At 41.3% G+C, this 24,380-nt stretch overlaps 2 protein-coding genes and 1 long non-coding RNA gene across 4 annotated transcripts; 1 reads left to right on the forward strand and 2 right to left on the reverse strand.

Annotated features, from left to right (window-relative positions):
- The first annotated feature begins 97 nt into the window (after window positions 1-97).
- Window positions 98-5,334, forward strand: LOC120798481 (V-type proton ATPase subunit d 1-like). Of its 2 annotated transcripts, XM_040142737.1 has the most exons (8): window positions 98-233; window positions 989-1,160; window positions 1,556-1,734; window positions 2,664-2,743; window positions 3,010-3,087; window positions 3,181-3,357; window positions 3,435-3,512; window positions 3,900-5,334. In XM_040142737.1, exons 1-8 carry the CDS (start codon window positions 113-115, stop codon window positions 4,071-4,073), a joined length of 1,059 nt encoding a protein of 352 aa, XP_039998671.1. In that variant the 5' UTR covers window positions 98-112; the 3' UTR covers window positions 4,074-5,334. The 2 variants fall into 2 exon arrangements, with proteins under 2 accessions (XP_039998671.1, XP_039998672.1); XM_040142738.1 differs by lacking the exon at window positions 3,010-3,087.
- LOC120798483 lies at window positions 4,246-5,998 on the reverse strand. The gene is made up of 4 exons (XR_005708708.1): window positions 5,970-5,998; window positions 5,730-5,837; window positions 4,732-4,858; window positions 4,246-4,566 (listed from the first exon to the last, which is right to left on the reverse strand). It is a non-coding gene; the product is annotated as an uncharacterized LOC120798483 (long non-coding RNA).
- Window positions 5,999-6,476: 478 nt separating this feature from the next.
- Window positions 6,477-19,959, reverse strand: LOC120798939. The gene is made up of 26 exons (XM_040143732.1): window positions 19,660-19,959; window positions 18,996-19,349; window positions 18,010-18,345; window positions 17,774-17,905; window positions 17,450-17,602; window positions 17,056-17,172; window positions 16,768-16,941; window positions 16,360-16,564; window positions 16,045-16,199; window positions 15,856-15,968; window positions 15,632-15,713; window positions 15,325-15,462; window positions 14,912-15,074; window positions 14,576-14,691; window positions 14,017-14,163; window positions 13,266-13,379; window positions 12,941-13,057; window positions 12,672-12,830; window positions 12,427-12,588; window positions 11,820-11,904; window positions 11,541-11,728; window positions 11,026-11,230; window positions 8,587-8,774; window positions 7,781-7,878; window positions 7,295-7,479; window positions 6,477-6,751 (listed from the first exon to the last, which is right to left on the reverse strand). The coding sequence occupies exons 2-26, from the start codon at window positions 19,344-19,346 to the stop codon at window positions 6,477-6,479; spliced, it is 4,158 nt and encodes a 1,385-aa protein (XP_039999666.1). The 5' UTR covers window positions 19,347-19,349; window positions 19,660-19,959.
- Between the last annotated feature and the right edge of the window lie 4,421 nt (window positions 19,960-24,380).

Genomic DNA, 24,380 nt, shown 5'->3' on the forward strand with positions numbered 1-24,380 from the left:
TGAACATTAGTCAGTGGGGGAATAATGCAGAAGTTGCTGTAAAAAAACGAGAGAAACACATGTAAACATCACTTAAACTGCAGCCTGACTTGTTGATAACTCATTTTGCACCATGGCAGAGCTCAGCTTCAACGTGGATCATGGGTATCTGGAGGGTCTGGTTCGAGGGATGAAGGCTGGGATTCTGACTCAGACTGACTATCACAATCTGGCCCAATGTGACACACTGGAGGGTAAGAATATTATAACACACTGCTCATTTTGGGACACATTTTAGTTTTGTGAATTTAGTTTTCCCAGAAATGTATTATACATACAGTGGGAAAGTCTGAGACCACGCTCTCACTTTCCCAGACTTTTGGACCCCACTGTATACCCTTTAGCTATACACAAAAAAAAAATCTTGTGCATGTGTGAGTGGGTGTCTCAAGTAATACCAGTGGAGTGCTGACAGGCATCACCTTATCTACCCAGTTTCCCCATGCGGATCTCATTTACCTAGGAGATCAACTAAATTTCTCTTCCAGGAATCAGGCATTCCTTTCTGAGAGGGACAGAAAGACCAAGTCAGTAAAGACCAGTGAGATGTTAGTTTTAATATGTTTAAGATGTGTTTATAATGTTATTATGCCAATGCTGTGGCTAATGGTTCTTGAAAGGCATCTTCGAGGCAATTCATTTTAACACTCCACACCATATGTGTTTGTGTATTTAATGTGTATGATTGGCCGTGTATTAATAGTTAGACATCATTACCTCCGATGTGTTAAACAAGTTGGTCTAAAGTCAGAAATAGCTCTGTGTATTACTTCATACTGTATTATGATTCACCTCTTCCTGATTTGTAACTGCAACCTAATAGGAAGTTGCTGTGGAAAACTCTGATTTTAGAGCAGAAGTACCTGTGATAATACTTTACACAAGTTAAACAGAGGAAAAGAGAAGATAAGTACAAGACCCTCTGGTGATACCGTTCTCCTCGCCTCAGACATGAAGCTGCACCTGCAGGGTACAGACTATGGTAAGCTGCTGTCCTCGTCTGAAGAGGACCTGACTGTGTCTCTGGTCGACAAAAAACTGAGGGAGAACCTGGTGACTGAATTCAGCTGCCTGCGCTCCAACGCCCTGCCTCCACTCTCCACCTTCCTCGACTATATAACGTATGCTACGACACTGCATGTGCTTTATCATTAATAACACCAAGGTCACAGGATAAGCAAATAAGCACATTACTTATTCATTCCCTGTGGTTCTCTATCCATTCAATATTTTTCTTGTTTTTTTTCCCAAGAAAAACCCCCAAGAAACTGTGATTAAGGTACATCAATTTTGATAGTACATACAATACGGGAAAGAGTCATCGTTACACAGACAAAAAACACTCCATAAAATTCAGTCCAATAAATTCAAAGAAAACTAATTTCACTAAACCTACTTTATATGCTCCCTGTTTCACGGTATCTAAAAATGAAGGTATATCCGAGGGCTGTAATAGAAAATGCCACGCAGACAAATAAAGGTACTTCCATTTATTGTGTTCTCTGTGTTGCCATAGCTACAGCTACATGATCGACAATGTGGTGTTGCTGATCACCGGGGCCCTGAAACAGAGAGATGTGGCAGAGCTCCTCCCGCGTTGTCACCCACTGGGAGCTTTCGACCAAATGGCAGCCGTGGGCATCGCCCGCACCCCGACTGAACTCTATTCAGCCATTCTGGTGGACACACCGCTAGGTAGACTCATCAGATAATCTCTGTTTTATTCGCAGAGACGATAAACTTACGTATTGACGGTATTGATACTCTTTCAGTCACAGAGTTGTTGCTTGTCACTGGTGATAAACCATCATCTTTTTACAGTGGAAACGGATTTTTAATGGTGGGGAGGAAACCTCTTAGAATAATTTTGAAAGAGAAGCTGATTTATGCTTGGAGAGAAAAAAAACAAGTCAGACACGATGAAAATAAAATAATCATGGATAGGCAACTTACTGAATCAGAAATTTGAATTATTATCTTATAATTTTAACTTGAATGTCAATTTTGACTTAAGGCCTGGCCACACCAGAAAGTGGCAAAGTGGTTTTCTGTCCTGGCCTGTTTACTCCCGTCCTGGCATTTTGTTCTCAGGATTGTACCCCATTTCAGTCAGTAAAGAGTTTCTGAAGAGGAAAAAACGCTCTCTTGGGCAGCGAGCTTGCTAACTGTCAGTCAGCAACACAGCTAATAAGCTGTGATAGCTTTCTCCATTTTGGGCTCTGTTCCCTCAATGGTCAGCACTGTCAAGACAGCTTTGTGTAAATAACGTGAATTAGCAGGTCGAAGTTCAATACAGTTGGGACATTGCAAAAACTTTGCCCAGATTTACTATGCCCCGGTGTCCAAATCCACTACTCGTGGTTATTCCATTGAAAAGAAATGATTTCGCAGCAAAACTTTGCACAAAAGTTCTTTTAACAGTTGGCATAACTGGGCCTTTATTAGGTCAGAATTTTAAATTACCATGTGTATTTCTATTTTTTATCGTCTCTAACTTTTCACCTGTTTCTTTCTTTTCCTGGCAGAAATGTACTCCCATACTGAAGTTCCACTGCTGTAAATAAAAAAGTAACATATGATACAGACTGCTGATCAAACTGATGACCACTATGTTGTTTGTGTAGCTCAGTTTTTCCAGGAAGCCATATCCGAGTCCAACCTGGATGAAATGGAGGCTGAGATTCTGAGAAACAAACTGTATAAGGTAACTACAGGGTGATATAAAATGGCATGACTACTATCACCTGCCAGGATGCCTGCGTTGGAGTATGTCTGCGTTTGTTCATATTAAATGTGGACTTAAGTGTTAACTACTGTCTAGCGTTTAACAATCCTAGGAGACATTAATTTTACAATGTGTGCTGAAAGATTAAGTTGCCATCTTTGATTGAGGTTTTAACCCATGTTACATCAGCAGACACAGTATGATGTTCATGATAGAAGTTCTGACCTCGATGCGTTTTTTTTAAGGCATATTTAGAGTCTTTCCACACTTTCTGCAAGAACATCGACGGTGCCACAAAAGATACGATGTGTCCTGTGCTGGAGGTATTGTGAGCATTTCGACCACGTGGGCTGATGAGGCTGTAGATAAAGTTTTAGGTTCGTTTTGCTGAAAATGCTTTTGTGTGTGCGCTGCAGTTTGAGGCAGACAGGCGGGCCTTCATCATCACAGTGAACTCCTTTGGGACAGATCTCAGCAGTGCAGACAGGAGTGCTCTGTATCCTTCGTGCGGCAAACTTTACCCCGAGGGACTCCAACTGCTGGCCAAGGCAGAAGACCACGAGCAGATCAAAGCTGTTGCCGACTGTTACCCAGTGAGTCTGAAGTCATCTTAGAGGAGATATAACTTAAGTCATATGTGTGGTTAAATTTTTCCTAAATCTCCCTGCAGGACTATAAGATCATTTTTGATGACCCTGACCCGGGATCAGACTTCAAGACTCTAGAGGACAGGTTCTTTGAACAAGAGGTAATATTGCTTAAATATCTGCCAATGAGATCGAAGTTTCCAATGAACTGAGGTAGCCGCCATATGATTTCTGTCTAGCTTTTAAATATAGAGAAAAAAAATTTGGACCCAACACTTTTCACCCCTCTGCTTTTCAAGTGTGGGAATTCAGAATTCATTTTAAAAGCCTGGGCAGCTTGTTTCAATCATCATTACTGACAATATGAAAGATTTGCAAGTAAATATTTTGACAGGTTGAACTGTAGGTGAATTTTTTTTTCCGCCCAAAGACATTGCAAAGTGAAAACCAGAAAATCGTACTCTCAACTTGATTTCAAATGTAAAGTTCATGTATATATATATCCACGTTTCCGTCTCTCAGAGTCCTCATCTCTCATCTTTCCTCAGGTGAAGCTGAACACACTTGCTTTCCTGCAGCAGTTCCACTTTGGAGTATTTTACTCCTACATCAAACTGAAGGAGCAGGAGAGTCGCAACATTGTCTGGATCGCTGAGTGTGTCACACAGAGACAGAAGTCCAAGATACACAACTACATACCCATCTTCCAGGGAACAAATTAACTGAGTAATAAAGAGAAATACAGACATGCATCTTACATACATAGTATACAACAATGTAATAAATGCACTTTATCAAACTGTATAAAAACATTTGTTGATCTCTTTATGATCAAAGTTTGGTTGTGAGGATTAGTTACTGTGGTGGCACTAAAGTCAGTCACAAATATCTTCAGTGTTTGTACTACAGACCACAGAAAAGACAAAAAAAGGGCCTTGTGATTAATAATAAACTACTTGCTATGTAGTATGTTCGCATTCACATTACTGGCACAATATCTGCATATCTACACAGGACAAAAGTGTACATTTCAGGAGGTATAATATTGTGTAACTATATAATAGGGTACAAAATATAACCAAAAAAACGTCTGCATATAATTAATGTAGCACAATCAGTGGTATAAGAGTGTAAATGTGTCTGTTTTAGCAGCTAACAGGGTCATCAATCACTCATCTTTGCTTTTCAAAAGCTTGTCCTTCCTTCATACTTTCACTGAAACAAAAAGAAAAACAAGAAGTTAAAAAACTATCAAAGCTATTTTTTTTCTTGCATTGAGAAATGTAAAACATCTGCCACATCATTACAGTACATAATTATAGACTGGACACAACGTGGGTCTAATCATCAACATGTTGGCTGTATAATGGTCTAACTTACAGCACTGGACAGGGAACTCCAGTGGTATGTAGTTCTGATGGCATAGATGAACAAAAACTGATGCTAATCTGCAGGGGCCTCTGAAAGCGCTCACCTCACACACCGACAAGAATTGACCGGGATCCACCTGACAACACAGACATACTGCTTTAACATGAAGCACAGACTCAGTCGCAAACAGGGACTTAAAATGAGCCAGATTTTCACATTGAGCTGCCAGAGAAAACATATTTGATTTGTATGCCATATATCAAACCCTAAATTCAATTTCCTTCATGTCTTGTTTTTAAATTCATTCTCAGGTCAGGCTGCAGAAAGAGGAAAGAAATAGTTTGCTTTCCACCAAATGTAAATAATAATTAGATTTTAGAAAAGAACAGTACTCTTTTACTGGAAAATATACACGTGTTTTGCAGTATTTCTGTGTGGCAGTACTAAGGAGTGACATTTAGACCAGTTTTAACTTCATCTACTCTATGAGCAAAGTTCATAAGAGGTGAAAATGGTCATGTTTACTTTACCTCATGTAAATTTTTCTCATCAAGTATAGAGTCATACATTTTCCATAAAAAAGAATAAATCTGTAACAGAATAAGAAAATAAATGTGGAAATATAAAGAGAAATAAAAAAATGTATATATATATATATATATATGTTCATTTATTTATTGCATATAAATTACTCTAAATAATTTTTTCTGCATGTTTTACATTTTTATTTATTTATTTTTATCTCACTATATCTCCCTATTCCGACTCCATAATCATGTGCAGCTGAAGAACATCTGATCTTGGAAATGAACTCCATTAAAAGTTAATAAAAGTCAGGAATGTGTGGTGGGCTCAGTGCCAACCATATGTTTTCACAGTGTCTTATGTCCATATACGATTTCTCTCACCAGACAGTCATGAAATTCACGAATTACATGATGCCCCTTAATCTTAGATCATAGTAGGTGAAAAACTGCTCACACTTGCCAGGTGTTTTTTCCACTCACCACCCTGAAACAGGAACTCAGCGGGGAGTCAGGAGAAGAGAACAGATGGTCACAGCTCACAGGGCTTGTGGCTGTTGTAGCTGGCCCCCTGATACACTCTGGTTTCATCTGAAGAGACACACAAATAGTCAAACTGCAGATGAGAACTGGATTCTTTCACGTCAACAAAGCTCCGCCAAACATGAATGTGCAGACATTTATGGATACGAGAATCTAGAGTTTGCCCCTCACTTATCCTACCTGCCAACTGTAGAAAAAACTATCGAAGCTTTCAGCCTGAGATCCATCAGGCAAAGGAAAATCGTTCCCTGCTTCATTGTCATTGGTCCCTAACAGACCAGTGGACATGCCTGTGGTGGAAAAAACATGTATATGTACCAGAATATGCCTGGTTTCTTAAAAATACGAAATTATTGTTGACAAATATCAGTACAAGCATAGTTCTCCTACCATGTAACCATCCATCCAGAGTGAAGCTGCACACCTCAAGTGACAGGTCACATGATAGTGACACTCCATTCTGATTGGACACCTGCACAATGTTTGACCCTCTTCTGACAGCCACTCCATTGTAACTGTGAAATGTGTGTGTTACAGTGTTGTTGCAGTTGGCCTTCACCTGTGACACAAACACCTTTTAAAAAATGTTTTCCTTTCAATTCTCCTGTTTAAAAAAAAAAAAAAAAGACACACTGAAAGAAGCCTTTGATATTTTTTCTCACACATGCCGCAAATCAGGTACACATTTCAAAATCCACACTCGCTTAATTCATATTTCTGGTGTTTACTGAGCCAAGTTTTGTCACCAACATTAGCACATACCTGTCCACTGTGCTGAAGGTTTATGGTGCTGTTATTCAGTTCTATCAGGAGGAAGCTCTGTGAGTCTGAATTGAGCAGCAGCGTGAATGACGCGTCAGTGCTAACGTCTCGGGCGAGGAGTAGCGGACACGAACCTGGCAGTTCGTACAGGTGACCGTCAAACGTCACTATGAACTGATCTGCCACCAGCAGAGCTTCGTCTTTTGGAAAGAGAAAAAAGATAAAGACAGAGAGACATTTTACTACTTTAAATCCATCATTTACATGTTTTACTGTCTTAGAAACATGAGACACTTTATTTTACAGGTCTGTGGTTTCCTAATGATTTCCCAAAAAGTTTCACAGATTTGGTATTAATAATAAAGAAAACTGAGACAGCGTTGAATTGCTATAATTAATCAATACGTAACAATTATTTAATTATTCTAATTAAAACAAACAATTAAAACTGTTTTTTGGTCAGTACACAGCAGGCCAGCTGAACATGCAAAATGAAGGTAATCCTTCAAGGAAATTCGTTTGGAATTGAATAAATGCTCATAAACTCAGCACAACTAACTAAGCTATAACTAAAATAACTGAAATTATTATAATATTCCCTAATGATTAGTAACACATTACATAGTTCTTTTCACAAAATTATCAGGAAATAATGGACATATAAAATAACATTACCAAGCCCTTTATTAAAGCTGTCTTATGCATATATTGTTGAAAAACGTAAAAATTTTTGTTTGTTTTACGTATAAATGGGCTATCCATGATCTTCCTCTTAAGGCGGTAAATTTCAGCAGTGGGTCTGATGGAGGCGAGGGTCTGCAGGGGCCTCAGGAGCCACTCCTCCAGAATGATCTCCAGCAGTCCGGCCTCGGCCATCTTCGACCGGGGGAGCGGAGGCAGCGGCACTGACACGGTCACTGAACACACACTGGAAAAACCGAAAAGATACTGCTCAAAAATATCTTTCGTAGAATCATTTTCTTACGTCTGTTTTGCTCTGGCTCAAGCGCAAAACTTTGAAGCTTGTAGTCAAATCAGTACAAATCATAACATTTATATCTCTATATCACTTTTACCCAGACATCTTTCGCTATTAGTTCTTGCTGGGTCTGATCGGGATACTATAACATAAAGAATAAATCATCCCCTCTCTGACATTTTGAAGTCATTTTATTAAAGGAAGCGTGTAGACAGCGTTTCTTCATGTTGGTCTCAGACATGTACAGTACCTAGGGGAGAATTTGTAGACAGTGGCCAGTCGCTTCCTGACTCCAGACAGAGCCGTGGCCAACCTGGTCTCCACCCAGTGGTAGGTATGCTGTCCTGCCTGAATTTAAAAACATCAACATTTAATACACACTCATGAGAACATTTACATGTAGATTAATATCCTGGTTTTTAGTTAAATCCTGGATTTGATCATATTTAGGATATGATCAGAAGTCTGGATACTAACGTTCCTTTAAACATGACTCTAAAATCAGTGCAGCTCTGGCCTTTGACCTCTTCCCATCCAGCAAAGCTGACATTTCTATACCACCTAATTTACCTCCACATTACTGGATTTAGCCTCTCCATGTACTCCGCATTACCAAAGTCAGACTTTCACTTTTATTTCGGCAGGTAAATCATAATTACATTTTACAGGTTTATCATTAAAATTTATGTTTTTATGCTTTACATAAACATACTACATAATTCGAGTTGATAATGCACCGGGAAACATGGCAGACATTGATCAAAAACCTGGTTTCTATCACACCCAGGTTTCTCAAATCCAGAATATGAGCTCATCCAAGTTTTTGAAACCAGAGTACTTACATGAACAACACATAACCAGGATATTCCAAAACCCCAGTCATAACTGGGATACTTGTGTACATATAAACACACTCACTGACAAAGAACCAGACATGCACACGCTCAAAAAAATATCTACAAAATGAAATAATTGACTCAAACCGAAATGACTAATACTAATAAAACTATGGTCTACGACAAAAATAGAAAAGGCACCACTGTGCAGGTTCCTCACCACATCCAGGGCAACACTGAGTGTGGCGACGCCGGCCTGAGCTAGCGGCCTCAGCTGAGGGTTCCCCAGCAGAGCAGGCAAGACCTCCACCAGCCTCTCGGTCCACATCAAAACAACATCCCTCCACAGCGCATCCAGCCGCTGGCCATTCACGTCCTGGTACACACCTGCCAGAGTGGCCAGGGGCCCTGACGCCGGATCACATAATGGTCAGGGTTTGACTTATGCTTTTACACAATTCAGGCATCCAGAGAGACTGAAAATGAGTCACAAAACAGTGAGGAGTGCAGTGGTTGGAGTATCTTGGCCAGGGCCAAATTATAATATAAATTGGAGGGGACACTCTTCCCCCAAAATATTGATATATAAAATATAAATTTAAAAAAAAATTGCTATGCAATGACAGGCAACCACGCACCGCCATTCCACAATAATCACTAGCAAATGTAATCATAATCCTAACTAAACTTGACAAACTGCCATTATTATTACTAGCGGTGCTAGTATTACGGTGTACTGCAGTTCTGTGAGTGGTTTGTCAAAGTGGTGTTGCATTACCGCGGCAGAAAACGGTGCTCGACTGCTGTAGGTAGGTTAAAAAGTTGAAAATTAGAATGTAATATCAGTGTTACGTAGGCTGTATCACTTTCGACTGTGATTGTTGTCGTAAAGTGTTTTGAAAATGACAATTTTGTGAATGGTTTTAGTCTTGCAATGTTATGCTAAATTCCCGTCAGAACGTTAGCTAGCTAGCATACTTTCGTGCATTAGCTAACCAACGGCCCAGACATACTGAGCAAATTCTACTCGCTAGCATTGGATGAAGTGAGGATCCATTTGTGTTCCCATCAGTTGTTGATGGGTACCAATGATAACACCTCACTACAGCCAGGACATGCACGAAGGGGTAATGTTAACGTCAATACATCCTTTTGCGCTGGAAGGGTAATTGTGGAAATAGGGAATATTACACTAAGAAAAATGTCAGGAATTGCATGGAGAGGAAACAAACAAAGTCAACCATCACTAGCTTAATTACCTGGAAAGTTAATTAGCCACACATTCACCCAGAAACCAACACTGTTGCTCACGGGCGTCTTCAGCTAACGTTTCTGTCTTTTCTGTCTTCTATATTTGTCCGGAAGTCCATGCGAAGTTTGAGTTAAGTGTCGATCATTTATGTTGCACTGCATGTGTGATTTATGTAGACAGTAGCAGCTTTCATTTATTGAATATTTGTATAGTATACTGTATAGCCGTACTTGCATGCTTACCAATAATGCTGAATAGCATTATTAATTTTTGTTTGAGTGAAGTGCAAGCAGTTTTATTACAGTCAGCTTTCATTCACAGTGAGTCTCATGAGCAAGAGGAAGGGTGGCAGGGACATTCGTCAGTTTTTTGGGCAGCCTCAGAAAAGAAAAAAACTAAGCTGAGAGCAGGGAGAAAATGAGTACCAGTCAGATGATTGAAGTATACAGTAGTACAAGAGATGAGTCATTGTTTCTTGATATAATTATCATTACCATTCAGATCAGAAATTATTAGCAATCCATGCTCACAGACCTGTAAACAACTTTTTTCTTAAGGGGAAAAAGAAATGGAGTATTTTGACGGCGACTGCATCCGGCAATTAATTCCAATGTCTCTAGATTTATGGGTCGATTTAATGCTATATTGTGCTTTGCACTGGACGTTTCACAGCTTCCATTATGTAACGTTGCATTTACCATTCCTTGTTCTCTGAAGCAGTCATTCGCAAATCCGTGCACATTGACTTATGAGAGTACCATTTATAAACTGTGTGCATGGATTTGTAAACCAAGAGTAGAGATTTACACATGGCTTTTTTCTTTCTTAGCTGACTCTAGGGGGGCTCCGTGCGATACACTATTAGACATTATTGTAAACAAATTCAAACTAAACAAAAACCCCATGTGTTTGTGAATGTTTAAATATTTTAGAATGGCAGGAAATGTGCTTTCAAATTTTGTATTTTTTCTGCCCCCCCTCCCTGGCAGATTTGATCCCTCCCAATGCTGACTCCATGACTATGGCCTTTATCCTGGCAACACAAAAATTCTGTGCTCACGTAAGAAAAAAAAATTTAATTACGTCACTTACAGAAGACGTTTTTCATGCTTCAGATAATGAAGTAAAGGAAGAGAGGATTAGATTATGTTTGAGTTTCTTGAAAAAATTAGATTTCTGCCTGTGAGGAAAGACAGGGACTGACTGTTCTGCCATGACTCAAAAACCAAATTTACTGTGTATACACATCTACAGTATGCCATTAATGCATTGTGGCTTCTGCACTCGTAGACCTGTCTGTACTTTAAGTAAAAGAAAAAGTACCAAATCAAATATTTTTTTAACAGCACAAAATATGGGCCTCCATTAAGCTGACAAGACTGGTTAGCGTCATCTCTCTGCACTCACTCCTTAGTTCCTGTTGTCCCAGCAGCGAGGCGTGCTGCAGCAGACTCAGAAAGCGAGGCAGGCTGTCGGTCAGGGTGTGACGAAGGTGGCTGTTCTGCCACAGACCCAACAAGCCTTTGTCTCTCTGCCCCAGCAGAGCCTCAACTCGCTGGGAGACATGAAGGGGCAAAACGTTCAGCTCCTGGAGCAGCTCAGTGGCTCTGGACTGCAGAGAACGTTGTGAAGAGAAGCAGTTACCACATTAAAAACTGCACATTTAAACCCGAGTTAGATCCATAATACCCCATTCTTGGCTAAGCTTAAGGTTTACATCAAGTACCCTAGTTTTGTTGTGTTGTGGTTACCTGTCGTCTGAATTCAGTGAGGAGATTCTGTAATGTCTTGATTCTCTCCAACAATTTATTCCATACCCGAGAGCTCAAAGAGTGAATCCGTGCCTGTAAAAAACACACATTTAAAAGTGTCAGACTGTATTGAAGCTTAAATTTAGCTACTTTTTTTTACATTGGTGATACCTCCACTGCCGTTAGACTCTCCAAACAGCCACTTGCTCTCAGCATCAGCCTCTGATCGGCTGTTCCCACAGACACACTGCCCAGAGTTCCAGATTTGCCGCTGCCGTCTCTCTTCTGTACATCCAACATCAAACTGCGATTCGTTTCCACACATGCTACCACTGTGAGGTCCTCACAAAGGCCTGGACCTGGACATGAAGTGAGTGAATTCTCCTTAATCATAGCTTTAATATTCTTTTGGAATTTTTGCAAAAATTGCAGAGATTATTCTGTATTTACCGTTCATATAACCTGCTGCAGTGTGAAGACATCGTCCCTCTATCGTTCCGTTCAGCCAGATCTTATCCTTGCGGTCCAGTCTGACCTGCACATGGAGACCAGAGCCCCGTGGCCAAGAGAGGGCACTTCCCCCCACTTCCACACTCCAATTACCTATCCTAGACTGTGTAGTATATACACATATGTTTGTACTTATATATATATGAGGACCTTCACTGATACTAGAAAAAAGCATTTTTTGGCAGAAATCGATCTTCTCAGCTAAAAATAATAAAGCAAATAAGCATATATTCCAAATTCCCAAATTCTCTTCCTTTAAACTATCAAACCTACATGTGTGTCCCAAATCCTTGCCCTAAAGTAATTCTAACATCAAGCTCTGAAGAAGTGAGAATCGACTAAAATGTCTTTACTTTGCAGGTTTATAAAGAAATACAAAAGCACACACACAGAGTAGCAGCATTAACAGCCTCCGTTCACAGTGTGCTATTAAATCTCATGCCATTTCATGCAATATCACACTGAAGTGTTAGCAGCGATGTAATGAAAATATTGTATTGACACACTATTGTTGCCTATTCACCAGAGGGTTGTTCTAGTTGTTTACCTCAGAGAAAAGAGACATGTTGGTTCCCTGAGCAGTGGAGGCGTTGGTCAGGGCGAGGGTGAGGCTGCACTGATAGGGGCGTCCTGTCACCGACAGGCGAGACTGTGTGTAAAACAGCTCCTCTCCTGAGTTCACTCTGTGGGATCCTGACCATGAAAGAGACTGAGACACACACGGAGATACATGATGACATGATAATATGATAACTGCACTATATTTAGTGTTGAAAATGTGTGTGGACTCACAGGCTGCAGGGGGCAGAGGCCCAGCAGCACTGTGTGCTCCAAATGGTCCCTGAGGTTGGTTTGGACTTTGGCCAGCAGAGTGTGTGAAGGACAGGGTGCAGGAGACACTTTGTCCAACCCAACATTAACCTGAAGGCTGTGCATTCCCCGTGGACCTCTCTAGAAACAACGCAGAAACACAAAGTGAGATTTGTGAACACCAGCCATTCGCTATCAGACAGGGTAGCCTGTACAAATTAAGTGTTTGATTTCAGTATGGAGAGGAATACCTGGTACTTCAAGCTTTGTTTGACACTCCTGTTGTCCCATCTTAGCTCTGCATTTTGTGAATATGACTTTCCCTCCTGACCCACGGACACACAACCTTTAACAGAAGATACTACCATCTACACACACACACACACACACACACACACACACACACACACACACACACACACACACACACACACACACACACACACACACACACACACACACACAAACCCACATACGCAAACAAACACGTACACATACGTAAACACGCACTCTGCATTAATATGGCCATCTCTTCAAAAGCATGAAGAGTTTTGAAACTATAGGGGATCCACAAACCCGTTTTGTCGAGAATAGAGCACATGCCTGCCCCCTGCTGGAGTTGGTCTGCCACTGTTTGTTCAGGCTGAGGGAGACATTGACTGGGACTGGGCTGTCCCATGACAGGTGGGTCTGCATGCACAAAAAAACAAAAACACAGTTAAGCCCAAAACAAAAAAAACCCTCAGTCTTACCAAAACGTATACACTAAAAATTATTCAGATATCTATTGATTTCCTTCTAGTATCCATGAATGTGACCTATTTCTACAAATGATTGCAAAATTCTATGCAAAATATTTTGTAAGCCATTTTTTGTGACTCACTGTGTAACAAAGGGCAATGGACCTATTACTCTATTCTTCCTTAAAATGTACTGTAAAGTACAAAAAAACAACTTCTCACTTCTGTACTTAAATTACACAATACAATGTAATGTAATTTAATTTAAACAGCATTATGAATAGTAAAATATTATTGCGTGGAGTCCATAACAGTTGACAGATAAAAATAATTAATATAAAAAAACTGCATTTAGTTTGTTCTAGATTGTACTGAGAAACTTAATATTTCACAAAGAGGTTGAGTTAAGAGAAATAGGGTCACAACTGATCATCTTTGTACAGAATTGTGGCGGCTGTTTCAAATGTTTTGGCATATGTGCCAAATAGTAAAATAACAAAAGTGGTGAGATTCCTCTCTAGGTTAAATTATGTGCCGAGACAGACAGTTTTGTATTTAAAAATAAAAGTGTCAAGATCCTTATGTACCTGGTGGCTGCTGCGTTGCTCCCTCTGTGAGCTGTGTGACAGTGTGTGAATGGACAGGTGGCCGAGAGCTGAGGAGAACGGCTGCTTCAGCTCCAGCCTGGTCTCATTCATCTCCTCTGACTGACTCCACAAGCTGAGAGCTCTGACCTTCAGATGAACAATCCACAGTTAACGACCACAGAAAGCATAACCCAAATCCAAACAGATGCTCTGACTTGAAATTGAATAAAGCTCTGGGATTATTCATTAACAGGCAAAAGGTGTGTTTCTGTGAAATAATTTGGATATTTAAATCACTGTAGCTGCATTTCTACCACTGTCACTAACAACCCAGTAGTTTCCAGTGTGGTTAGGAATTTGTTCACAGATCAACAGCTTTTGAAGGTCAGTTTCACATTTTTTTTTTTCCTAAAGTGTTTTTTTACATTATAATTCAGATCAGCTGGAAATGTCCCTGTCTCTTTCTTTGTAATTGGTCAACCTCAGCTCCTGAGCAACCATAACTAAATGATATTTTTTCAGGGTTTTCAGGGCCATGACACACTTTGTACAGTCTGACCTGCTCCTGTCGCCCATGCCTCGTCCAGCCCAGTGTTAAACTGTCTAGTCGGCCCTGTAGGGAACGCTCCAGTGTCACCTCCAAACCGGTCCAGCGAGGAATGCAGTTGATCTTAACTAAGATCAGGGACAAGTTTAAACCATCAAAAATCTGTGGCCAGCTTAAATCTGAAGTGGTTAGTGGCACTTCACAATCAAGAGCTGTTCACTCATCAGTAGCTCCATTGCTTTGTCTATTTTTTAGCCCTGTTACCGCCAAAAGATGTGACAGAAATCAACAAACAATGTCCCATTGATAGTTGTGTAGCTCTGCAGAGTTGCTCTGCAATTCTTTTACCATTCAAGGTCTGGTTCCCAATCTCCAGTGCTGGAGGAGCAGAGTACAGACCAGACAAACTAAACTCCTGATTGCCCCACACAGCTCCATGCTGAACTTGGTAGCTCCAGTTCCTGGCTTCATACACCGTCCGCACTGCTACAGTCCTGGGGAACGGCTTCAACTAGAGAACAAAAAGCAGTCACTGAAACATTTACTATGTGGTTTCATCTTGATGTTCAGGCTTTGGAAAGATGAAAATGTCTATTAAATTTTGGTCAAGGATTAGAGGAAAATACTGTACATATGGGTATGGTAGAGGTGAGAGTATGCCAATCACTTCTCTTTTTTGTTTGTTTGTAGCCAATAGCACGCATTCTGTGTGTGTTCATCCTTGAGACCGGAATTATAGAGCAGTGTTGCCAAAAAAATACCTGTGGGCACGAGTGTTCAAGCTCCAGAGCCTGTCTGTATCCGCTCTCGATGGCTGCAAGTTCCCCCAGAGCCCACAGCCTCCTCCTGCCTGACAACACCTCCAACATACCTGACACACTGGATTGAGACTGGTTCAGCTGGAGACAGGGAGGAGAGGTAGTGACTTGTTGTGACAAAACGAATTGCATTACACATGCATATAAAAAAAAGTAAAATCACACCTTATGCACAGCTTGGGCAGACCAGGTTGCTTCATTTTCATTCGAATGTGACTTAATAGGCGTGCCTTTGAGAGTAAGAACCCACCTGAGAGCGGACATTGAGCTGAGAAGGCAGGTAGACCAACATCCTGGGGATATTCTGGACTACCTTCACCATCAGGTCCTTGCTGGACAAAAGAACACCTATCACTTAAAGTACATGTGTATGTATATGTGTTTGATTGAGAGCGGGTATGGTTTGGTATTTTGTGTTATTTTCAGATTTTGGTTATAAGCTTGTGTGACTGACATGTGTGTGCTTGTGTGTACCTGTGAGGCAGATGGTGTCCCTGGACAATGAGCGCAAGAGATGAGCTGAGTTCAGGGTTCACAGCCATGGAGCACCTCAGCTGTGACTCCGTGACTCTTCCCCAGGCTTCGAGCTATACCAAGAGTCACAGAGGTGGGTTAGCGCAGAAGAACAAAGTTGTTGGAATTATGAGGACATGCTTCCCTCACCTGTAAAGCGGGACTAGTGTGTCCCTGTACAGTATGTTTAAGTGTAACTCTGGCCTCCTTGGACCCTCCATGTGCCCTCCAGCCTCCTACGTCCCCCACCACTCGGACCCTCCAGTCTCGACAGCGAACATCTACTGAGCCGCTCCGCAGAGGACCTGCAGACAGGATTAGGGCACTGTTGTTACAGGTTAAAGCCATAATACTTAAATAGCCCCTCGTCACCATCCTGAGATTAAAAATTGTAAAAAGCCTCTTTTGTAAAGATGCTGGGCCAAAGCACACACATATTAAATCCAGCTGTTAAAACAATCTGACCTTTGAACTGAGCAGTCAGTGTAGTGTTTAGACTGATTTGTGCCCCTGTTTGATTCGAAGCTAGTGGAGAGTAGGAGAGCTGCAGGGCCAGACGTCCATCACCCACACTGACATTGAAGTCAGAGGCGAGTAGCTTGTGTCCGTCCACAGTGAGCTGAGCCCTGGACTGAAGCTGAGAAAAGACTCCCTGGATGGAACATAGACCCTTGAAGAAGCAAAAATCACAAGAGGGTTGTTTTGTTTTACCCTAATAAAGACAATTAAATGTTTTTGGAAAACAGAAAAATAACACAAAAAAGTGATGCATTTAAACCACAAGGATAAAAAATAAGACCTAAGACAATACCTCACCAGTTCAAAAAATCAATAATGTAAAGAACTGGGTGCTTTAGACCATAATTAAGTTACCTCTGTATTGAGCGGTAGTCCTCTATCCTGTAGCCATGACCAGCTGTGCCACACACTTCCGCTTATCTCTTTGGTCATGGGGAAACATTTCATCTTTAGTCTCCCTCCTGCCTGCTTACCTCCAAACTGGGACTCTAAGGTGAAGGCCCTCCCCTCAGAAGAACCGAGGTCGACCTTCACACACAGTCATTGTGATATTAATTATCTGAGGGACTGACTGAGGTGTTTTCCGTTATTCAACTGTCAGTTCTTGATAACTGCTTGGCTGAATCTACGTGAGTGTCTTACCTGAATGCTGTTGTTTCCAGGGACTCCCAATTTCCTCAGATAGTTCACTGTGTGCCTGAACTGACTCTTCACTCTTACTGCTTCAGACATCTTTGACACTGTCATCTCTTGAGTTAGCTGTAAAACATTCAGAATATCAATTGCAGCAGCTGTGATAGAAAATCCATAATCTAATTTCCTCTGAAGGACCAGAGCACCACACAAAAGGAAACAGATTTCTTCTCTTTGCTTCTGTCTTATTTTTTCAAAGATGAATTGTCAGCTGGGGTATGTTTATGAATACATGTAGGGTACATTACTATAGTTCTAGACTTTGGGCTTCTGTAGTTTGAAAGAGCATTTGACCAAACATCCCTTGAAAAAACAGTTTTAGTATGCTATTTAATGCTCTTACCTTTTGCTGTCCTGCACTGCTGCTGAATATGTAAAAGTACGAGCCATTGCCGTGACTCTCAGAATTTATTGTTACTGTGGCATTTGCTGGGAGACCTAGCTTCTTCAACACAGGCACGGAGTGGTTTAGATTAAGTGATGCCTCACTTTTGTCCTGCAACAACAACAACATTACTGAATAAATAACAGAAAAATTAAGGCAACATCTTTACGTCACATGCAACACAATTGAAATGTGAAATTTATCGCATTTTAATGGGAATTAATTGACATATTTTAAAAGTAACAAATGTAAAATCACAAATGGTTTTGTGCAATTCCACACCTTCGTTTTCTTAAGAGCCAGTAAAGCCTGTAACTCTGTATCATCTACCACCATGGAGACCTGAGATTCAGCAAGAGTTGGGGAGACAACCAACAACCCAGAGGCCTGCATCCTGTCTGGACTACCCCACGCCTAGAAACACAAACAGGGAATGATGCAGTGAAATTATTCTAGATTTGATAGGTAATTAATATTCTGTGTGAATGATTAAAGACGGCATTCAGCGGTATCTGTACCTGAATCAGTGTGCAGTTGTTGTAATACACTACTGACCCCTGCAGGCCTGACTGTGACATCACAGCTCCACTGGCACAAACAGCACAATCATCCATCTGAATGAGGGCGTCTGTGTCATAGCGTCGGTTTCCAGCCCTGCTGGTTACTCTCAGTCTGCTGTGTTCAGGTAAACCCCTGAGAGCAGCAGCGTTGTGAATGAGCTCACCCTCAACACTCAGCTCCGGCCAGGCCCTAGCATTAAGCCTCAGGAAAGCCCTTTTGCCCTCCAGATCAGTGTCCACTGTGGCTGTCCAGATACCCTCAGGGTCCTGCCGCACTGACACATTGAAATGCCCCTGGGGGGGAATAAGAAGACTGCTGTCATTTTGACTGACAGTGGTAGCAAATAAAGCAAATAAAACTCTACCACAAATACTGGACACCTCAAAAGTTTTCTTAAGTATCAGTGGATTCCAGTAGGGAATATTGAAAGAAGATCAGAATTAAACTTTTCAAGGTTGGTGAAAAAACTCCAAACCAGAGCGAAGTTTGGAGTGAAATATAAACATTATCCACTGTAAATGTATAATGACAGAGAGTTTATTATTATGTTGTTATTTTTCTTTTTAGATTTTTTTTACATGGGTATCTATCTTTCTGCTCCTTTATTTATACAGTATGTGTGTGCTTATGTCTTTTTGTAAGTATGATTAAAATAAAAACATCTTCCACACATATTGTGCTAACGCCCCATGCACCAATTAGCATCCTGACTAATGATCCTTTATGCCACAATCACAACGGTCTTTTGGCTTTCAGCTGAAAATGTTTCTACCTGTAGGGTTAGTGATGCTTAAATTTTACTATGGGTTTGATGTAGTTCAAATCAAGATTAATGATCTAGTAGAAACCTGTTCTGACTGATTGATTGATTGAGTAACTGTATTATCTTTCAACTTAACTTTCATCCACGTCAAAGCTTCAGTAATCATCAACAAAGCCCTACCTCTAAGATTGGGCACTTCGACTCCAAAGCCCAGACCCACTGTGCCCTTCCTTTGGCCTCTATGACTCTATTGGCTCTAATGTGACATGTCCCAGCTTTGAAGAACAGGGTCCCACTCTGCTCAGGGCCTCCAGGAGCAGTAGTCTCTATGGAGATCATTTGTGGCAGACCTCGACTCCTCAACCCAGGGAAGGAGTGAGTGAGGGTCCCAGAGAGATGCTGAGGCATGCAGGAATGTGTCAGTTCCAGGTTGAGGTCTTGGTTGTCTGCCCTCAGAGAGGAGGTCACCGTCAGTTGGCAGGGGGAGACTGACAGGAGGCCCTGAAGAGCCATGGAAACTGGGATGACCATTTCCTATGGAAGACAGGTGTAAGAACATAGATTACTTCTTTATGAAGCTAAAAGATTTAGCATAGCAGCTGTATCATCTATGGTATTGTTTTGCCCTGCCGCGGGTGAAAAATGACCTGTAACTTGAACTTCTAACAGGCTGGAAACTGTATTTCAGAAGAGGCTGTGATAACATGGACAGGGGTGAATCATGTAGGAAATCTCAGGGCTTTTGTCTCGGTTAGAAGTAACCGAAACATTTACTCCTTATACATATTATTTGTTTAGGTTTGGATAATAATAGGCACTATTACACAAAACTTGGATTTCTTACCTGTAGAGCAGGACAGTAGCTGGTCACATTGAGAGCGTAAAAAGAACGGTCCCCTTCTGATTCTTTGGTCCTCCCCACTTTACCTCTGAAATAACAGCGTCCCAGCTCTAGGCCAGCCTCCACACCAGGCAGATGTGCAGTTGAGACACTCAGAATTAGTGCCCCGTGGGAGGGAAATGCCTGAGTCTTTATTGCCTCTATAGAGTGCTGGATGGATGCTTTCAGACTAAGACTGGGGAAACAAGTTAGGTACAGAATAAGACTGCCTTTCTGGTTGTCCTCAGCCTGGAGAACAGCACTGAGATTTGTGGAGCAGCCAGAACGGGTGATGGAGATGTTGACTAAAGTTTGCGGTGGCAGGAGAGTCTATAGGGGAGAAAATGAAAATAGAAATTTTAGAACTGGGATTATTCTTCACTCCATCAAAACAAATTAGATTCAATGTAATGTTGTGTTGTCAAATATGATCTAATTCTTATGAATATAAAAGCAGATGTGTACATTACCACAGGTAAAGAACATAGAGAAATTCCCATAGACAAACACAAGACCATTACTGAAAAGACTGGCAGCCTCAATGCATTACCTTTTACAAAACGTACCAAAGCGGTTGATATTGTAGACCTTTTTCCTAAGTTACTGTAGAGATGGGTTTGGCAAGCAAATTTAAATCCCAGGTAAATCTAGATTGTTTTATGGAATCATAGCAGAAAATTTAAGGGATCACCAAAGTTATTACAATTTATCCTGCGAATGTCTGTATAACATTTCATGGCAATGCATCAAATATCTGTTGATATACAGTATCTCAGTCTGGACCAAAGTAGTGGACTAAACAACAGACAGACGGACATTGCCAACCCTAGAGCCACACTGCTAATGTAGCTAAAAACCATTCGGAGGCTGGAATTCATTTCAACCATGGTCATGTTATTATTGTTTTTATGCAGTATTGGTGTTATCAGTGAAATGTGTACTTTAATGGAAAGATAAGAGTCATCTCCTAGGTGAAGATGTTTCTTGTGCTTTCCTTCCGCTGGGAAACAAGCTTCCTGACATGCTTGCTTGTTTCCTTTCTAACCTTCAGTAAGACACATCGCTGCTGCACAAAAACTTTCCAGCTGGTTCTCCTGTCCTCTCCTCCCCTGTGTTGATTTGCCAGAAGAAGCATTGAGCACACATCACTTTGCACCTCAAACTGGGCTTGACTAGCCGTGGTTGACATGCTAACAGTGAGTCCCTCTGGTAAACCGGTAGAGGTAGAGTTTTGCTGAAGTGTGACCCTGAAGGAGGTGGTGGGCTCCCAGGCAGCAGTCATGTCCATCTGAGCAGAGTGGCTGTTGAAAGAGAATCTAGCACTTCCAGAGAGGGAGGCATCATGGAGCTGACCTGACCCCTGGAGGTCCACTCTATTTGGGATGATGGAGGCAAGAGAGGCCCAGTGGTGCTGGAGGTTCCAGCTGGCTTCAACCTTTTGGTCTTTTACCAGTACAGACAAGAGACATTGGAGGGAGTCCTGCTGTTTTTCTAAGCCCACAGTCCCTTTGAGTCCATCTTTCTCTGCTTGTCCATGTATAGTTAAAGAGGTTTTATGAGGTACACCCCCCTCAATACTCCTTACCTGCACCCACACCAGCCTCCCCACCCCTTTACACCGGACCGACACCAACAGACTGGAGCTGAATGAATCCCATGCTACACTGACGTCTGCCCAGATCTGACACCAGCTTTCCAACCTCATTCGACATGTCACCTCAGCTTTCTGTGTAACACTGCGGGTCCCATACTCAAGCAGCCCATGCCAGCCATACAGCCCAGGCCTTTCCAACCTCAGTCCCACATTCAAGTCCGTTCTCCAAGGGCCAACCACCAACCCCATCCGCAGGGCCCACCTCTGAGGCCCCGGTCGGAGCAGGAGCCTGAGACCCAACTTGGTGGGTACGCCCAAATACGTCAGCAGTAGCACGGAAGAATGAGTGAGGTTAGCTCTGACCTCCTTCTGACCATTGGAACTGTAGCAGCCTTTAGCCTGAGCACTGAGGCTAAAGTGAGTGAGCGACAGGCCATAGCAGAGCCTGTTGTGTGGTCTATAGGAGCGAAAGGCTCGTACCTCCACAGGGCGACCTGCCACATTTCCATAGCACTGGGCTGAGAGTCGGTCTGCGGTGGCGTCCCCTATGCAGTTCATCTGTGAAAACAAAACCTCCTGTTGGCAAAGTTTGTTTATAAAAGGAGAAACTGAAGGAGTAGATGGAAGAATTTCTGAGGAAAAACCAGCCACATAAAATATAATGGTACACCAACATGCTAAACTGAGCCGTTTTTATAAAACAACACATTTTTAGTTGAAACAGTGTTTCTGTTTTATTCTTAGTGCTTAATTTGATACTAATGATCATGGTGCACTGTTGGACAGGCTGGAAGCGTGGGTCGACTTCTTTTAAGGAATATTTTGACATCTTGGGAATTACATTAATGCTCTTTGGTACTGAGAGTTAGATGAAAATGTTTATATCACTGTCATGTATGTACGGTAAATATGAATCGACAGAAAAAATCAAAAATCAAAATCAAAATCGACCTACCAGCATCTATAAAGCTTCTTTTTAACTTCACAGGTTTTTGTACAGATTAAACAAACACAAAATACATCAATCAGCCACAACAATAAAACCAATTACCGGTTTTAATGTTGTGGCTGATCAGTGTATAATGTACAATAAAGCAAATAAGCATAGCTCCTAAAAAAATGTAGAAATATTCCTTTAACTGGCTCAGGTTCTACATGCAGGGTACAGATGTTTTAGTGTCTAATTTGGGGATTTAACAATGTAAATGTTAAGGTGTGGTGTCCCCCAGGGATCAATACTTAGGCCCTCTCTAATCAAATTATATATTCCTTAATTTGGACTTCATATATTTGTTATCATAGATACACTGGTGACACAATTTACAGATATTTACAGATCTTCCCACCAGTGATGTATGTCATTTGGATTCACTGATAACTCACTGTACTAAAGACTTAAACATGTGGATGTGCCACTACTACGTAAAGATCATGGATAAAAGTAAATAAAGGCACAGTCAAACTTCACATTTTCATTCATAGGCAGAAATCTGCAAATGAACATGTGTAAATTATGTAAAATTTACCTGTAAAGAGGTGGGTATGACTCCCTGGAGCAGGTTCATCTGTTGCCATAGAGACACTACCAATATAGCTGTGCTGTTTTTTGATCCAACATTGACAACGATGTCAGCAATTCTCTCATCTTCCATGTGGAAGACCAAACCTGTATCTAGTCCCTCTGTTTCAAGCTAACAGAGGGAAAATAAAACATAAAACACTAGAAAGACAAATAAACATGAAAATCCATAAAGGGAATTGAGATTTCTAATGAAACAGGAAGTTGCCAGGGAAAGAAAAGTATACTGTCATGATAGTCCTTTACCTGGTAGTGTGCTTTGGCTTGTATGGAGTTTGATAAGCCTCTTTTCAGCAGTGCTTTGACCTGATGCTGTAAGACCGAGAAGTATTCCCATCGTGGGATAAGATGGCCTGTCTTGCCACCATTAAATTCAGCCTTCAGGTACTCAGGTCCACCCTGCAGCTCTGCCAGAAATGACAGTCGACCGCCATCTTCGGCCCACTTCACCTGAGCTCTGCTGTTGGCAGGTACACCTGTATCCAAAAGACAAAGAGACTGAGAGACAGGGAGGAATAAAAATGAATAAAATATAATGTATGTTACGTATAATGTAAATATTACCTGTGGCATTAAGCAGGTGGAAAGAGTGAGAGAGCTGGGTGTAGACCTCACCCCTGCCTTGATTCCCCAGTTGGCGGCTGATGTTTACAAACAAATTCTCCTCCCCTGACAAAACATACAGCCAATCACGGGCCCTGTGGGACACTTTTCCCATCACGCCTTCTTCACCTTCACTGTCCAGAGCTTCTCCAGGGTCCTCCTGATGTCTCAGCTCTACACTGTACAAGGTCTCCATTACTCTAACTCTCAGCTGTCCTGTAACACACACACACACACACACACACACACACACACACACACACACACACACACACACACACACACACACAGAGCATCACATTTTCTTAGCAAGTTTATAAAGCTTACACAACCCTGTACTCTATATACCATACCACAGAAAGATAGCTCATGACTTTAAGTAAAACTGATTCCCAGTATCCTGAACTCACTTATGAGCTTTTAAGGATAAGACATCTGAATGTTTAAAGTAAACTAATCAAATTACATGAATCATGCTTTACTGTAATATTAAATGAATTGTTGAACATTTAGTGAAAAACATTTATTCACTTTGTTGCCAAGAATTAGATCAGAAGATCGTTACGGCTCTCTCATCTATTCGCTAAATATGAAACTATACTCAGCAGCTGGTCAGCTTAGCGTAGCTTAGCATAAACACTAAACAGCTAGCTTGGCTCTGTCCAAAGGTAACAACATCTCCCTACCAGCACATCTAAAGCTCACTAATTAACATGTTATATCTTGTGTGTTTAAACTGTAAAAAAAAGCATAATGTAAGAATGTCAAGTTGTGGTTTTACAGGAGGGCCTATGCAGCTCCCGAGCCATAAATAGTCCAGCACATAGCCCAAAATAAAAGCAAAACCTACCATTTTTAAGCTTCAGTTTTTGTATAAATTTAACACATGATACATAATGTGTTAATTAA

Source organism: Xiphias gladius, chromosome 14 (genome assembly GCF_016859285.1).
Source record: "Xiphias gladius isolate SHS-SW01 ecotype Sanya breed wild chromosome 14, ASM1685928v1, whole genome shotgun sequence".
NCBI classification, from domain to species: Eukaryota; Metazoa; Chordata; class Actinopteri; order Istiophoriformes; family Xiphiidae; genus Xiphias; species Xiphias gladius.